Raw genomic sequence first — 1464 nt, 5'->3', positions numbered from 1 at the left:
TCCGAAAACACCGAACATGGCTCGAGCGATTGCACGTTCTTCTGCCTGCTGTGGCTGTGCTGGCCCCGTTTGCTTCCCAAAAACTAGAAATTGTGGAACTTGACTCGTGTATAGTTTATTTCCAAGTTGGCTGTGGGTGTATACCTAACCCTAGCTTGCAGAGAAAGGTTAGAACAGCAAAGCCGATCGATCTATGAGGTCATATTTCTGTGATTTTTATTCATTCAAGGAATGAAAGAATATTCAGTGACAAGTAATTGATAATGATCAGCCAAGAGGGGCTGCAAGAATTTGCACAAATGACAATCGTCAGTTTCTTTTGCTGTACAGAACAATCAGATCGAACCCTAGCTGAAAACAAAAGTCTAATGAACAAATAATCCTTAAAAAAAGGAAAAAAAATGAACAATGAAGTAAAGGGTAATCTTTGTAATCCACGTAAATGTCGGAAATCATCTTTGGGGAGACCCCACATCCTCTGGATCCAGAAACAACCTCGGCCTTTTCGCCGGAAGAGGGCTCTCCGCCTCTTGCTCGCCGGGGGGTTGACTTTTAGGGTCCAGATCGCTGCTTTCGTCGATGCCGACCCAGAATTCCGGCAAGGCCGGCAGGTTCAGGTCGATCGGTTCCCGGTGGCTGACGGCTATGTGGCTCGAGCCTCCTGCTTCGGAGGAAGAGAAGCCGGTGGCGGGGCCGCCGCCGCCGCTACTACTGCCGCCGTCGTAGTGACACCGCTTGTGGCCGCCCAAGGCCTGGCCGGTGGGGAAGGTCTTGTGGCAGATGGAGCACTCGTGGAGCTTACCGCCGACGGCTGCCACGGCGGCGGAGGAGGAGGAGGTGGGGTTCTCGGCCGCGGGGGCGGCGGAGGAGGCGGCGGCTTCGGAGGAGGATTTGCGGTGGCTGGCCTTGTGGCCGCCGAGGGCCTGGTAGGAAGGGAAGGCCCTGTCGCAGACGGAACACTTGTAGGAGAGCTTCACGCTCGGAGCCTCCGGCGGCTGACCGCTGCTCTCCCCGCCGCGGGCAAGCATGATGAGGCAGAGGGCGAGGTACTCCTCCTCGGAGGGCGGGCTCTCCGGGTCCACACGGGGCCGTTTCGAGCGCTTCCGCTTGGCCCAGGGGTGGCTGTCCACGTCGTCGTGGCCGAAGGGAGCGGCGGCGGTGGGCGAGTTGAGAGCTTCGAGGGCCATGTTCAGTGGCTGAGGGACTACTGGTTTGATCAGAGAGAGAGGTGTGGAAGCTTGGTGGGGCTGCATCTGTGTATATATAGCGGGGAGAAAGATCAGTCGGAGGTGAAGTCGGTCAACTGAATTTTTAGAGATAGAGAGAGAAAGGAAGAAGAGGTAGGAGTGGGAAGGAAGAGGAGGACTTAGCTTTCCTTGAATGACTTTGTCAAGTCAAAACACCATGGCACGCCAGCCTTCTTACCTTTTCCCTTTTTCCTTTTCCCTTTTCTTTTTCGTTTTT

General features: G+C 54.9%; 1 protein-coding gene across 1 annotated transcript; it reads right to left on the bottom strand.

Annotated features, from left to right (window-relative positions):
- Positions 1–204: 204 nt before the first annotated feature.
- Positions 205–1231, bottom strand: LOC115757435 (zinc finger protein ZAT10-like). The gene has a single exon (XM_048279427.1). It carries the CDS (start codon positions 1185–1187, stop codon positions 453–455), a length of 735 nt encoding a protein of 244 aa, XP_048135384.1. The 5' UTR covers positions 1188–1231; the 3' UTR covers positions 205–452.
- Between the last annotated feature and the right edge of the window lie 233 nt (positions 1232–1464).

This window comes from Rhodamnia argentea, chromosome 5 (assembly GCF_020921035.1).
Source record: "Rhodamnia argentea isolate NSW1041297 chromosome 5, ASM2092103v1, whole genome shotgun sequence".
Classification (NCBI taxonomy): Eukaryota; Viridiplantae; Streptophyta; class Magnoliopsida; order Myrtales; family Myrtaceae; genus Rhodamnia; species Rhodamnia argentea.
This window is presented reverse-complemented; position numbering and strand designations above follow the sequence as displayed.

Bases quoted from the DNA above. Each gene is read 5' to 3' on its own strand.
- LOC115757435 (XM_048279427.1), bottom strand. From the start codon at position 1,187: ATGGCCCTCGAAGCTCTCAACTCGCCCACCGCCGCCGCTCCCTTCGGC.